The 13,953-nt window shown below is 31.3% G+C and overlaps 1 protein-coding gene across 4 annotated transcripts in view; it reads right to left on the reverse strand.

The window, feature by feature from the left end:
- Positions 1-13,953, reverse strand: part of LOC145291330 (receptor-type tyrosine-protein phosphatase N2-like) — a 1,723,320-nt gene that overhangs the window by 671,533 nt on the left and 1,037,834 nt on the right. For all 4 annotated transcript variants that reach the window (XM_080137086.1, XM_080137084.1, XM_080137087.1 and 1 more), the window contains one exon: positions 7,968-8,054. In XM_080137086.1, the coding sequence (XP_079993212.1) occupies positions 7,968-8,054 (87 nt within the window). The remainder of the gene's footprint in view (positions 1-7,967; positions 8,055-13,953) is intronic.

Here is a 13,953-nt window from a genome sequence, read left to right on the forward strand (position 1 = left end):
AGGTGGATTTCTCAGATTGTGACTGGGAGACAGTAAGAGATACAATATACCAAAAAGGTGTTGAAGTTCTTGGATTGAAGGTTCCCAGACATAGAGATTGGTTTGCTGATAATTTCGATCAAATTAAGCCTCAAATTGATAGAAAACGGAAAGCTTATTTGAAACTTCTCAACTCTTCACCTCTGAACGAGCCAGCGCTCGCTGCTCACTTTTCTTCTGTTCGGAGAGAGGTTCAGTGTTGTGTGCGCCAAATAAAAAACAAATGGTGGTCTAACCTCTCCAGGGAGATACAAACTGCCTACGATCATAGAGATGTCAACACATTCTACACTTTGCTTCATCAGGCTTATGGTCCGAAATCCTCTTCAACTACACCACTCCTGGCGAAGGACGGGAAAACCTTGCTGAAAACCTCAGATGAAATTAAGCATCGATGGCATGAACACTTTCATGATCTTTTTCATAACCCATCCAATGTTGATGTTGCTGCAATAGAAAGTATCCCTCAATGTTCCTTTTGTCCGGAACTTGATGTTGAACCGACTTTTGTGGAAACAGTTGACTGCATAAAGCAGATAAACTCGAACAAAGCCCCTGGGCTGGATGGCATCCCTGTTGAGCTGCTGATACATGGTGGTGTCAATGTACATTGTGTGGTCCACTCATTTTGCTAATTCCTACCCTCCGATGAGAACGAACGTATTTCTTCGAAACTCCGCGAATTAAGGACTATCCACTTATTAACTGTTTCCTTTTCAGATTAAATATGTTTTTAACTCTTTTTCAAAGTGTTTTTAACATGTTTTATTAACTACTTGCTCTTATTTATATAAATATATATTTGTATATGTATATATATATATATATATATATATACAAATATGTATTTGTTTATATATATATATATATATATATGTATATATATATGTGTGTGTGTATGATTTCATTTTCATCTATAAAAATAGCTGATTATGTCTCAAAATAAACAATAAAATTGTTTATCTTGGCAAGAGTAAATCGAATTATTTGTAACATGCGTACATTTACAGTTTTTTCTAGCTGGAATCGCCCTTATTTTAGTCATTTGGCGACAGCTCACATTGTAACGACGATGGTCGAAGTGTTAACTAACAACTAATTAATTCACTATATATATATATATATATATATATATATATATATATATATATATATATATATATTAAATGCAATATAATAATCAACTGAGAATTTATACCATAATAATGAATATGGTTCTCTCTACCATGCTAGAAAGCTACTAACGCCCGAAAGTATCCTGTACCTCTATAAGGCCACCATTCACCCATTTATGGAGTATTGTTGTCATATGTAGGCTGGTGCATCTGCTACTAGTCTCTCACTCCTAGACAGGGTTCAAAAGAGAGTCGCCAACCTTATAGGTCCTGAACTGTCATCTAAGCTTCAGCCTCTGTCCCATCGACGTAATGTAGCATCCCTCTGTCTGTTCTACAAGTATTTCAATGGTGAATGCTTTGACGAACTGCAAGCACTTGTGCCCCCTCGACGTAAGTACCCCCGACAAACAGCAAAATCCCACCCCTTCACAGTTAAGATCCCTAGATGTAAGAGAGTTTTCTACTACAGTCGTTTCTTCCCCAGAACCGCTGGACTTGGGAATTTCCTTCAGAGTTCCTGCTTCCCCAACTGTACTAACATGCAGAAGTTCAAGTGTAACGTGAACCGACATCTTGCTGCCCAACTTCCCAGATAGTACCCCTGTAGCTTATGACCCTGATAGTAGCCTCCTACAGCAAAGTGGCAATGTGCCTTGTTTGGGGTGAAATTGCAATTAAAAAAAAATCTGGATAAATTATAATATAATATTTAACCATATTTTACGACCGTGCAAAGATGGGCGGCCTGCTATATGTGTGTGTGAGTTTGTATATATATATATGTATATGTGTATATTTATGTATATGCATATATATATATATATACACACACACACACACACATATATATATATATATATATATATATATATATATATATATATATATATATATATATATATATATATATATATATATATATATATACTAGCTGGGCTACCCAACGTTGCTCGGGACCATATAGACAATGAGAATTGAAGTTGATTTTGAATATAATTGTTATTCTTTGGAGAGAGGAATTTTTAATGTGTATGTATCATTTGCTATTTCGAGCAATAGAATATTTTACCTACCCTTGGACGGCTATTACACATATGAAATAATTGTACCTTCCCTAGGACAGGTATTTACAGAATGCATATGAAATAATCTTACCTGTTTGGGACGGGTAATTTACAACCCATATTTAAAATATGTTTACCTACCTTCGGACGGGTAATTTATATGAATATATGAAACAATTAAACATACTCTCAACAAATATTGTACAACATATATGAAATAATTTCTCTTTCCTCTAAAGCTACAATGATTTTAAGAAAATTGAAATCATTTTTAGACGATGGATCATTAGGATTTCCAAATTAATACATAAATACATTGTGTTGGTTAATGAGTTTGCAACCCTTGCTTCATCATAAATTTAAACATTACTGCGTTTTTTTCCTCCCTCACTATCGGCACTATTATTGTAAGAAAAATTGTCATTTTTGGAAGATATCTTAGCAGGATTTTAAAATTAATGCATAAATACACTGACACAGTTAAGTGATTAGACTTTTAGACTTGCTTCATTATCAAATTCTACATTATTCTGTTTTATTTTTTCCCCACTAGCGACAGTCTAAATTTTTTGGAAAAAAGACATAATTTTCAGAAAATTACTCAGCCGGCTTTACAAACAAATAAACAAATATGTTGAGAAGCTTTGTGATTAGGCAACCCTTGCTTCACTACAAAATTCCACATTACTGTGTTCTTTCCCTCCCTACTACTGACAGCATCATTTTAAGTGAAATGATATCATTTCTTGGCCATAACAGATCAGGTTTTCCAAATAATTACATAAATGCATTGACGCGAATTATCATTAGGCAACTTTTCCTTTACCACAATTTTCAATATAATATAGTTCTCCCCCCCCCCCTTACTACCGCAACTGCCAACAACACATTAGTAAGAGAAACGATGTCATTTTCGGAATATGGTTCCATAGTTATTCAATATTTTTGGAATATGACATTGTGGGAGATTGCACCACCCCAAAATGGACATTACTTTTTCCAGCCCTACCCCAAAACTGAAGGTTTGTTAATTCATAGAGAACTCCAGAGCACGTTCAAAAGCAACATAATCATGTGTCTTTCTACTCACCACTACAACTGTGACGTCATTCCCAGAAGTTAACATTGAAAATCCAGAAAAATATTGTTGATCACCTACAGAAACCGATAAATTGTCTAGGCTTATTATTTCATGACAAACAGACCAATCAATTAACTCACATTGCATTATTTTGATAAATTCTTGGATAGATTACTAATTTCGACAATCATTTTTCATAATTTTAACCCACATTATCGCCCCCCCCCACCTCTTACGAAAAATAATAACATTGATGTATTGTCTGGGTTGATTATTTCATTACAAACGCACCAATCAATTAATTCACATTTCCTCATTTTTCATAATTCTTGGATATGTTACTAAGTTCGACTATCATTTTTCATAATTTTAATCGACATTATCGCACCCCCCTAACGAAAATAATAACTTTAATATATAGTCTGGGCCGATTATTTCATAACAAACAGACGAATCAATTAACTCACATTTCATCATGAAATGTAAGTTGCTTGATTGGTGCGTTTGTAATGAATTATCATTACAAACGCACCAATCAAGCAACTTACATTTCATCATTTTTCAAAATTCTTGGATATGTTACTAATTTCGACTATCATTTTTTATAATTTTAACCCATATTATACTTCCTTACAAAAATAATAACGTTGATATATTATCTGGGTTGTTTATTTCATTACAAACACGCCAATCGATTTATTCTTAATAATTCTTGGATATGTTACTAATTTCGACAATCATTTTTTTTTATATTTGTAAGCAACATTATTGCCTTCCCCTTACTAAAATAATAACTTTGATATATTGTCTTGGCCGATTATTTCATAACAAACAGACGAATCAATTAACTCACATTTCATCATTTTTCATAATTCTTGGATATGTTACTAATTTTGACAATCATTTTTCGTAATTTTGACCCACATTCTAGCCATCCCTTACGAAAATCACAACTTTGATATATTGTCTAGGCCGATTATTTCATTACAAACACACCAATCAATTAACTCACATTTCACCATTTTTCATAATTCTTGAATATGTTACTAATTTCGGTAATTATTTTTTTATAATTGTAACATACATTATCGCTTTACCTTTTACGAAAAAATAACTTTGATATATTGTCTGGTCCGATCATTTTATTACAAACGCACCAATCAATAAAATAACATTTTATGATTTTTCATAATTCTTGGATATGTTACTAATTTCGACAATCATTTTTCATAATTTTAACCTACATTATCACCCCTCCCTTACAAAAATAATAACTTTGATATATTCTCTGAGTTATTTATTTCATTAAAAACACATCAATCGATTTATTCACATTTAATCATTCTTCATGATTCTTGGATATGTTACTAATTTCGACAAACATTTTTCATAAGAGTAACCCCCATTTTCGCAACCCCCTTTACGAAAATAATAACTTTGATATATTGTTTGGGTCGATTGTTTCATTTAAAAAATACCAGTCAATTAACTCACATTTCATTATTTTTCATAATTCTTGGATATGTTACTAATTTCTACAATCATTTTTTATAATTGTAATCAACATAATGCCCCCATCTTTGAGAAAATATAAACTTTGATATTTTGTCTGGGTTTATTATTTCATTACAAGCACACCACTCGATTAATTCACATTTCATCATTTTTCATAATTCTTGGATATGTTACTAATTTCGACAATCATTTTTTTTATAATTTTAACCCACATTTACCCCCCCCCCCTTTACGAAAAGAATAACTTTGATATATTGTTTGGACCGATTATTTCATTAAAAAAAACAACAATCAATTAACTCACATTTCATCATTTTTCATAATTCTTGGATATGTTACTAATTTCGACAATCATTTTTTTTATAATTTTAACCCACATTTACCCCCCCCCCCTTTACGAAAAGAATAACTTTGATATATTGTTTGGGCCGATTATTTCATTAAAAAAACAACAATCAATTAACTCACATTTCATCATTTTTCATAATTCTTGGACATGTTACTAATTTAGGCAATCATTTTTCATAATTTTAACCCATATTATCGCCTCCCCCTGACAAAAATAATAACTATATAATAATGTCTGTTACAAATATACATGAAATAAGGTCATGTTTAAATCGTACACTGTTTACACCATTTCCGGCACTGACTTCTTATCCCCCACCACACCGTTATAAATATACATTAAATAAATTAATGTCTAAAAAGAAAAATGTTGCAGCCATTTCCGAAACTAACTCTGTAAGCCTCACGCCACTGTTAAAAATATGAATGAAATATAGTAATGTTTAACTCGGAAACGGTTTCGGACATTTTCTGGACTGATTTCATATCCTCCACCTACCTCACTGTTTTAAAAACATACATGAAATAATGTAATGTCTAAATCGTAAACTGTTTCAGCTTTTAATATTAGATAAAGTAATTTTGAGATCGTAAACTGCTTCAGCCGTTTCCAGGCCTGACTCCGTATTTCCATTTCTTTTAAAAATATATATGATATAAAGTATTTTTGAGAACATAAACTGCTGCTTCAGCCATTACCGGGACTTACTCCATATTCCCCACCTCATCTCTTAAAATATATGCTGTGTCAGTTATTTTGTATTTTTTTATTTTTGGAGAAGGTAATGCCTGGTAAAAAAAAACTATATTACGGTTACTTGGCCTTTTGGCTAAGATCAAAGTGTAGTATCTGACTGACGCAGCAGTTTAGCGAAATCATCTACTGGCTCCTCTCCATAAACAGAAAAAGTGGTGGTAATGCTTGGGAGAATGAACAGGCACTAATTCACCACACCCCAACCTCACCTAAAAAAAGAAGGTTTGGTAATCCCTGGCAGCCTCCAGAGTACTTTTTAAACCAACATAATCGTGCTTCAACACATGATGTCACTTCCGGAAAATGACTTAGCAGTTTTTTTTAATACATGATTTCATTATAAATTGTTTGTATTTTTTAAATATGCGTACTACACTGTAGAAGCACCTTATTTAAAATTCATGCTAATAAAAACTAAATATTTCAAAGTGCAGTTAGTGATTAGGCAACACTTGCCTTACAATAAACTAATCAAGAAATTGGATTGAGAAACAGATCTTAATGTTAACTAATACTAAACAAAAATAGAGATAATATATGTCAGTTTCTCATTTAATAAATTGTTAGGTGAAAGTACAGAATAGTTTACATAATACGTTCCCCTCTCCATATTAATGATAGCTTTCTAAATATATATACATATAATTATATATATATAATTATATATACATATAATTATATATATATATACTTATATATATATAATTATATATATATAATCATATATATATAATTATATATATAATTATACATATATAATTATATATATAATTATATATACATATAATTATTTATATATAATTATATATAATTATATATGCATATAATTATTTATGTATGTATAATTATATATATATAATTATATATACATATAATTATTTATATATAATTATATATATAATTATATATACATATAATTATTTATATATAATTATATATACATATAATTATATATACATATAATTATTTATGTATAATTATATATATAATTATATATACATATAATTATTTATATATAATTATATATATTATTATATATATAATTATATATATATAATTATATATATTATTATATACATAATTATATATATTATTATATATATAATTATATATATATTATTATATATATAATTATATATATTAAATATATATAATTGTATATATTATTATATATATAATTATATATATTATTATATGTAATATATATATTATTATTATATATATAATTATATATATATAATTATATATATATATAATTATATATATATGTATATATATATGATTATATATATAATTATATGTATAATTATATATATATATGTATATATATATATATATATATATATATATATATATATATATATATATATATATAATTATGATTAGTTTTTTTTTGGAAAAGGAATTCCAGCAGAGTGCTCAATTAAAAGGAAAATCCAAATTTTAAGAGCGTATTTATATTTTGTGTACAGAAAGTTGTTAGTTGAGACAGATCATTGGTACCGTCGGTTTCAAGCCCGATAATAAGGCCCGTTTAAGGTATCCTTATCAAGCTCTTTTCAGCCCATATTCGGGAGACGAATATTGGCTGAAGAGAGCTTGATAAGGATACCTTAAACGGGCCTTATTATCGGGCTTGAAACCGACGGTACCAATGATCTGTCTCAACTAACAACTTTCTGTACACAAAAAATAAATATATATATATATATAATTATATATATATATGTATATGTATATATATATATAATTATATATATTTATATATATATATAATTATACATATAATTATATTTATAATTATGTATATATATGTGTATATATATTTATATATATATAATTATATATATTTATATATATATAATTATACATATAATTATATATATAATTATGTATATATATATGTATATATATATGTATATATATGTACATGGATATATATGTATATATATGTATATATATATATATATATATATATATATATATATATTTATATATATATATTTACGTTGATTATAAAAGAAAAAATATATAAACGCACTTACTTGATATTCGAGAAAGTACCACTAGGTAACAACATTATTTCTTCCAACTTTTGAACCAATTTGAGTGCTTGTTCTTCTGTCACTTTCCTACAATAAAATAAGGAATTTCAATTTTAATCAACTGTCGGAGTAAAAACAACAGGGCCGATAGCCATTAGTCGCATGCTCTCCAATAACGAATGAATGCGTGAATGTAGGATTGACATGAAATTCTTAAAGATAAACTAATATGACCGAAAAATAGGCTGAAATGACTTAAATAAATAAAAAGTAAATGACTTAGAATGACTTTAATGGACTTAAGGATGAATTGAATGACCTTAAGAATGACTTGAATGCTTAATAAATAACTGGAATCCTTCAAAAACAACTTGAATGATCTGGAGAATGACTTGAATGGCTTTGAGACTGACTGGTTGTAAAGTGGGGAATCATTTTATATTAAATTAATACAGAAAAGTGATACCCCACTTTATATCACAAAGTTACAAACATAAGTACAGCATGTAGTTAGAACAGATACTACACTTTGATCTTCATATTTAATTAATTCTGTTAAAAAAAAATTACAATTAAAAAATTTAAAAAGTAAATTCTCCAAAAGACAAAACAAATTTAGGCACAAGGCACTATAAGATCTGGGGAGGGGAGTGTTGCAGGGTCTTTGTAACTAAAGTAAAAATTGGAGTCTTTGGCGACTTTACTCTTGACTGGCAACATTTACCACAATACCTCATTCACTCTGTGGAATCTAAACTAACTAATGAATTCCCAGCGTTTTTGCAAAAAGCATATATTTACAATTTATGTGTGTGTGTGTGTGTGTGTGTGTGTTTGTGTGCATTTTTTTAAAATTAAAATTAGTGTGTATGTGTGTGTGTGTGCATTTTTTAAAATTAAAATAAGTGTGTGTGTGTGTGTGTGTGTGTATGTGTGTGTGTGAAAAAAGTTCAATTCATTGGAAAAATAAAAGTTCTTAATTTGGTAACAAATAATTCGTGTTGGGGAGTGGGGAAAACAACCTAGAAAAAATGATCAAATAAAAATGTCTAGTGCATTGTTAGTAAGGTCCCCCCCCTGAACTAATCTAAGTAGTTAGATCGTGTACTGTTTTCTGGGGCACCGAAAACAAGCGGGGAGATCCCTAGTGGGGATTGGGGTGGATTCTTATCGGGTATTGGGGGGAAAAATAAATAAAGCATCAAAAAAACAAAAAAGGGAGAGAGTGGAGGTAGAAGGCGACCTCCGAGTAAGGGTTGACCAGGGGTGACAAAACAAAAGAGGGGGGGGGTAATGGTAGGGTAGCCTCGAAGGTTCTCTAGTGCCAAAACAAACAATCGGGGGACCGGATCTCATTTGTGCCACCAGTCAAGAGTCTCTTTAATTTTCTATTGCTAACCTAGTGGGATGGGTTCTGTGGGACTCAGTACCACGTGTGCCATGCCTATGGTGGTAACATGTATTCAAACTTGGCACCTCGTCGGATGCACAAGCTAGCGTCATACACCCACCTCCTGTCAAAGACAACTCGAGGCAACCCCTTCCAATCGCATCTGATCTTTACTTTAAGCAGATGTTTAAAGTAGACGATCAGATCCCGATCCGGAACAAATATCCCTTCATGGACTCGGTTGAGGCGTGTGCTCCATTCTCGCTACTGCTAGGATCGCCAGAAAAACCATTCTTTTCTCCCTCGGCAGTGGCGGATCAAAGTTTTCCACAAAATAAGAGTCACCGAGTTCAAACAGGCTCTTGGCATAACCTTGTCGTAACCTAGGAGTGTCTTAAGCCTGCTGCAGCGGAAAAAAGCATTACCGACTGTTTCCCTCATGTCTTCGTCACAGTGCAGGCAATAGACCTGGGTCTTTTCTTTGTGCAAGTGGAGTTCGTCAAAGAGGGGCAGTGCGTTCCGGGCAAGTCGTCAGGTGAGGGAAAATTCCGAGTTGGTAAGAAAGTCCCGTCCCGGCGCCCAACTCCACTGGGAGCGGACCTCTTGGCCAAAAGGCCAAGAAAAGCTTAAAAAGCTAAGAACAGCATCTATTAACAACAGACCTTTGATCTTAACCAAAAAGGCCAAGCACAAAAGTGTTATGGACAGACCGACCGACCGACCGACCGACCGACCGACCGACAGACAGACCGACCGACTGACCGACCGACGGAGTGACTTATAGAGTCGCTTGCATGCGACTAAAAATGAATGACTTAAAAGAAACATGACAAACGGTCTATGATGTCTACTTTCATCTAAGAATAATAAACTGTACAAGATAAATATATAATTATAATATAATTATTAAAAACGGTTTCTTTTGCATAATTTTAATTATTAATATAAAGAGTCTCATAATACATTTTTATAGAAGCCTCTACTTACTTGTAACTGGCTGACCGAAACATTCTAATGAATGTTTAGCGATATATCAATGCTTTTGTAAAGCAAAATAAAATACAAACGTGCCATTTCGATTAAAAAAAAAAGCCGGCATGGTAATACTCTACCCGTCAGACTGCTTTGGCGATGCACATGCTCCAAAGGACCCCTGCATGTCGACACGAATATGAATAGTTGCTGCAGTTTATATTCGTGTCGACATGCACGGATTCTTTGGAGCATGTGCATCTCCAAAGCCAGCAGCCTGACGAGTGGAGTGTTACCATGCCGGCTTTTTTTTTTTTTTATCGAAATGGCGCGAGGTGATATAACATAAATCTCAGCAAAGAAAGAGCAAACTCGTTGGCAGCGAACACAGATTTTATTGACTAAAAATGGTTGGCTAGCAAAGTCGCATGTCGGATATCTTGTGAACCTTGCAAAGTTCAAGAGTGGCACATGTAGAAATGCAGAATGTCTACGAGATAAATAGCATTTACAGTCATATTGTTTCGTAAATGTCAAGCAGAAAATCCGTGACGACTAAATGGAAAACAGATTTGTTTTAAATGCATAAAGGAAATGAAGACCTCAGTTAGTTCAGCAAAAACAGAAAAGAAAGAAAAGTAATAAGGAAACATACAAACACATTATGTAAATTAAATGAAATAAAAAACAAACTATTAGACAATGGTTCAAAACGAGTTCAACACGTGTTCAACAAACATGAGAATCCGAGAGAAATACAGAGATAGATAAGTTCAGTAAATTACTATTAAAAGCCAATCGAAACGATTTTAAAAAATGTTTAAACTCAAAACTAAGGAATATTTCAGCATTCTGTTTGATTAAAGCATATAAAAATAACATTGAAATCAAGGGTTAATAGACTCAGATTTATTATAATGGATGTTCGTTTTTAAATGGTTGCCTATGTGAGTTTGTGAAATGAAAGGGTATCACTACCTTTCATTCCACAAACTCACATAGACAACAATTCGGGAAAAGGAAGTTGGTAGTTTAGGTGGTTATGTAATTGTAAAATAGTAGTTAACATTTGGGTGATTTAAACTGAAGGTATATGGTTAGTAGCATGTCAAAATAAAATAAGACGATTCAGCCAGATTCGAAGTTAAAATGTTCAGATACATTTTGCTACGGTGAGAGATATTTGAAAATCCACGCCATTACTTGATATTTTCAGAATTGAATGACGAGAATCACAAAGATTCAGTATCGCGTGCAAGTCTAATTATTCAAGCTTTGCAGAAAGTAAGTTTCTGATGAAAAATTAACACGCGTGAAATTTAAATATTTTTAATATCAATTAATTTCATTGGCACGCTTTTGTTTGTAAATTCTTTTGAGTAGGAAGTTGTGTTTCACTAATGTAGAGGTTGTTACATTAATTACAATAGATTGTGAATATACTTATCTTTATTCTTACTATGCTCATGGAATTGAGAACTAAAGGACAAAATTAGGGGTAATAAGTGTGGCGAGGGCATCTCATATTTTCTCTTTGAATCCTTACAGTTCATTATGAACAATGTTTCTGACAAAGAGAAAGAATTACTGTTTCCTAAGTCGCATTTTGTTTCCATAGTTATTTATTTTAGTGTTATTCCTTTGACTCTGAACCGTTTGTAACTTGGCGTTGCATGTCTGGACATACATCTCTACTTCTAATGATGGTCGAAACCCTGTGCTAATAACATTGTCATGTCTTGTTGTATCTGGGTTTACTGACTTTGGTGGACATCTCTTCGCCCTTGGAAGAGACATGGATCGCATTGAGAGCATTAATTATCAGATAAGCTAACCACAAGTTGTGTGTTTGCACACGCCGATGAACGGAAGAAGCGTCAAGTCTTCTCACATTCTAGTTGGACTGCTGTATCCATAGTAATTACCCTAACACACATGGTGCAAAACAAATGATCATAAAATTGGATGTGCATTAAGTGTCGCAGCATCTTAAAGAGGGATTTACTACCTTTCTCTCTTATTCTCTTGCCTCTGCTCTTTCTCTAACCTTCTCTCTTTCTATCTTTCCCTCGCTTTGTCTTCCTCTTTTACCCCCACTATTCGCCTCTCTCTCATCTCTCCCCCTCTTTCTCTTTTTCTACATATACACAATAAAAACTTCTTCAATTCTTCTCAAAACAAAATATTTAAACTTCAAATTAAGATCTCAGCTGTCACAAAGCAAACAGATATCAAACATGTTTTATTATCAATCTTTTATATTTATGAATGAACCAAATAATCTATAATTTATCTCCATATCCCCTGAACATCAACCCTATCTAATCATACTAGATCAGAAGTGACAACACGAATTATTAATATTAAATGTAAATTAAAATATTTGATGCTAAGACAGACATATGTGAATGCATTAGATGAAAAACAGAAACTACCCTGAAAAAAAAGAAAACAACGTTGTGAAGAAAGCAATCGAAGAAGGAACGAAGAAAAAGAGACGAAGACAGGATGATGGTTTTCAATCATTTTCATGTTTTTGATGAATCCTATTCAAGTTTAAGAAATTCTATCATATCTTATAATTACATATTATTAAGACTTATATGACAATTGCGTATAATTAAAGTACAAGTAATTTATTGTACATAAATATTAACAACGAAATTTTATGGATAAACACGTTCAACAATAAAAATAAGACCATAACGACATATTAAGCTTACTATTAGTTTATTCAATGTTTATTACATTATAATTACTACATTGAACTATTGAGTTGTGAATTAGTGAAAGAAACCCAGTTGTTTGTTGAAATGTATATGTCTAATACAAAACATCTACATGGATTGCTAAAATATTATTATAGACTGGTGGGATCTTTGGAAATTCCACAACTGCAGTAGAAATAATTATCGATTTTTAAAATAATTATTTCTAATTAAAGATATTTTTATGAAATTAAAAGATATTTAACTTACTCTGAGTCTATTTTTAAAAAATAAACCATGACCCACATACATACATTAAAGCTACTAATAAATCATTAAATATTTCACAACCATTTTTACATGATAATTTTAAGAACAAATTTTCTATGAGATATCGTGTCAAGGAAACCATTAATACAGGTTAATACAGTTTAACTAAAAAAATAAACAGAAAAAATAAAACAGAAAAAACACGTTTTCTTCAAAACGTACGACCCAAAAGCGACATCACTTTTTATTTATTTATTTTTTACTTTGCGTCTTCGGTGATTAGAAGATCCTATTTATTAAAAAGGAGGATAGAAAATTGTAACATATTACGAACATTAAATTAGCGAATTTATGTGTACTAATAATTTCATATTCGTAGTACGTTATCGCCTTCTATCCTCCTTTTTTTAATAAATAGGATTTCCCAATCGAATAATTTATAATCTGAAAACCGAGACACACGTACGTACATCCGTTAAAGGTACTACAGTATTAATATGTAAATTCTCAATTTTTTTGTGTGGATCCCTTAACAACTTTACGGATCTCCAGTGTGAAATACTGTAAGAGAGCATTGGAAGTGATGTAGATGCTGATAAAAAAAAGATTTATCTTGCAACTTGTCTGTCATGAAGGCAATAAAACT

The sequence above is a fragment of the Euprymna scolopes genome, chromosome 12, assembly GCF_053919585.1.
Source record: "Euprymna scolopes isolate OS-2025 chromosome 12, ASM5391958v1, whole genome shotgun sequence".
Lineage (NCBI taxonomy): Eukaryota > Metazoa > Mollusca > Cephalopoda > Sepiida > Sepiolidae > Euprymna > Euprymna scolopes.